This window comes from Sphaeroforma arctica, assembly GCF_001186125.1.
Source record: "Sphaeroforma arctica JP610 unplaced genomic scaffold supercont1.835, whole genome shotgun sequence".
Lineage (NCBI taxonomy): Eukaryota > Ichthyosporea > Ichthyophonida > Sphaeroforma > Sphaeroforma arctica.
Genome location: NW_014039723.1, coordinates 8,507 through 11,309, shown reverse-complemented (window position 1 = coordinate 11,309; position 2,803 = coordinate 8,507). Strand labels below are relative to the sequence as shown.

Genomic DNA, 2,803 nt, shown 5'->3' with positions numbered 1-2,803 from the left:
TAAAAACGTTTAAAATCTGCTAGCGTTGTCAGCACATTTGTACAAACGAATTCGTAGGTATAGACATGTTTTAACTCAAAACTACGAAATTCGTGGTAGGATCTATATACTGTCATACCCTTAATAAAAAATCCACTTCACACTAAATCTGTGACCAGGGTGCCTAAATTGATCGTAAGGTAGTTCCGAACATGTCAGAGGGGTGTATTGGATTTCAATGTGCTGAGAAGGTGACTTTATTGGCTAAACAAATCCGAACGTTATACGCTGGTGTTCACAGTTATATTTCCATATAAATATAATTGACCTATGACTATGCTACAATTTGTTGTTTATTTTTCCATTTATATGGCGTTTTCGGGATGCCACATATGTGTCGCACGTGGGAAAGATAAACTAGAGACTCTTGCAGGCACGACACTGGGGACGCCATTGAAGCGCTGTGCGATTTGTTTGTCACCGGAGGTATCAATAATCAGTGAGGGTGTTCATCATCAACATAAAAACTTACACAGAATGGTTTATAGGAACTTCCACAGAATTTTTATAGATTTACGTGAAACAGTTTATACAACATAAAAACTAACACAGAATAGTTTATAGCAACTTCCACAAAAAAATTACAACGACTTACGTGAAACAGTTTATACTACTGATTGTGATCAGCGGATATCATACATTCATGCCCAGGTATAGTCAGTTGGGGCGTACATGACTCCAATGCGAGCTCACACAGAATTACCACAACAGTCCCTACTACGGATGGGACAATCAACACCTCCACCGAATAATGGAGAGCGAGGCCCTCGAGGTTCTGCCTCGGCAAATGCGAGTGACGCAGTACGATGACTATGTCTGTACCATAGAACCTTGTCAACAATTCAAGCAGAGTGACAGCGTTACACAATCGCGCCGTGTGGTGTTTAGTACCGTCTAGGCGAACGTATCACAGTTAACACCCCCACTTTGCCGGATGCATGTGTGCGTGTTGAGCGTATAGCTAGGTGTGCGTGTGTGCATTGTTGCGCTCGAGTATTGACTTCTGAGATATTGCACTATTACGTCCTTCGGTGTATTTCACTGAGAATATAATGGGCTGCTTGCACAATTTAGGGTTAACAGATTGCAGACAAGTACTCGCCCGCAATATCCACGCGTCCAAGGAATTGTGATTGGTTCGTTTTATAACAGTATTGTGTAGCAATATATATCACTACCCTTTAGCAAAGGATCTGCCATGTAAATAGTTCCGACCATACGCCTTTACGTATACACAATATTGTGTTCTATCATGTACGTTAATTTATTGCATTTACGTATAAGTTTTACTGCCCTTTACCCTGTACGTTAATTCATTGCATTTACGTTTACACAAGACTGTGTGTTCTACCATGTACGTTTATTTAGTGCATTTACGTATGAATTATACTGCCCTCCCATATACGTCAATTTGTCGCATTTAAGCACGCACTGTACTGTGCATTCTACCATGTACGTTTATTTATTTGTTATTTGCATGCACAGCACCCTGTACCTATATATATATTCGTATATATATAGCTGTCCTAAATCTCAGCCAGTTGCACATAGTTGGACGGGAAAGATCCAAACTTTCCCGTGCGCGTAATACATTACACCCATGTACGTTTATTTATTGCACAACACCCTGTACCTATATATATATATATATTCATATATATAGCTATCCTACATCTCAGCCAGTTGCACATAGTTGGACGGGAAGGATCCAAACTTCCCCGTGCGCGTGGAGGTGCCCACCCACCACTCGCCTTCCATCTCTTCCACTTTGACGATGTCTCCTTCAATCAGCTCTAGATCCGCGCGTCTCTCGGGGGTGTAGCTGTATATGACTTTTACCTACGGACGGTTTAGGGTTGGAGGTTTACGATACAGGTGTATTATGAGGAATTTGTTAGGGTTTAGGGTTTGGGGTTAGGGTTAGTTTATGATACAGGCGTATTATGCAAAGGAACTTGTTAGAGTTTAGGGTTTGGGATTAGTTAGGGGTTAGGGTTTGGGGTTTAGGGTTAGAGGGCTATGATACAGGAGTAATACGTATAAGAAACTTGGTACCTAAGACACGAGTATAGCTGTATATGACTTCTACCTACAGACAGTTTAAGAACAATAACACAGGTATACTATGTATTTGTGACTGTGAGAGTGTGGGGATGCGAACAGGGCATAAGAGTTCAACAATTAAGAGAGACACACTGACTATGAATCAATCTACAGCAGCACACCAGCACATACACATCACACACAGACATACCAGCACACATACACTACAAACAGACAAACCAGCACACACGCACACACAAACATACCATCACATACGCTACACACAGATATATCAGCACACACACACACAAAAACATACCATCACATACGCTACACACAGGCATATAAGCACACACGCTCACACAAACATACCATCACATACACTACACATCACTGCAGTCCTGTGAGATACGTATTCCGTCGGTAGGGATAACATATATAGTACATCTATTGCTGCATAGGTATATACGTTATACATTTACCGTACACCCTAGCACAGGCAATACGTTTAGTCTCACGGCGTCTTACCTTCACGGGCCTTCCAGCAGAGGCTGTGCGCGGGGGTTGTTTCTTGTCACCTCCAAGGCTTTTAGTAGACGCTGTGGTTTTGTTCGTTGCAGAGCCTAAGGCTGTGGGACGACCAGGCCCACTTTTTACTATACAGCAGATCAATGGGAGCAGTATATATATGAGATGTATATGAATACACACACACACACAC

The 2,803-nt window shown here is 41.9% G+C and overlaps 1 protein-coding gene across 1 annotated transcript; it reads right to left on the bottom strand.

Moving 5' to 3' along the window:
- Positions 1-1,707: 1,707 nt before the first annotated feature.
- SARC_08828 (hypothetical protein) lies at positions 1,708-1,878 on the bottom strand (the record flags this gene model as incomplete). Its single annotated transcript, XM_014297174.1, has 1 exon — positions 1,708-1,878. A coding segment is annotated over one exon (171 nt), but the record flags the coding sequence as incomplete, so codon positions are not given.
- Between the last annotated feature and the right edge of the window lie 925 nt (positions 1,879-2,803).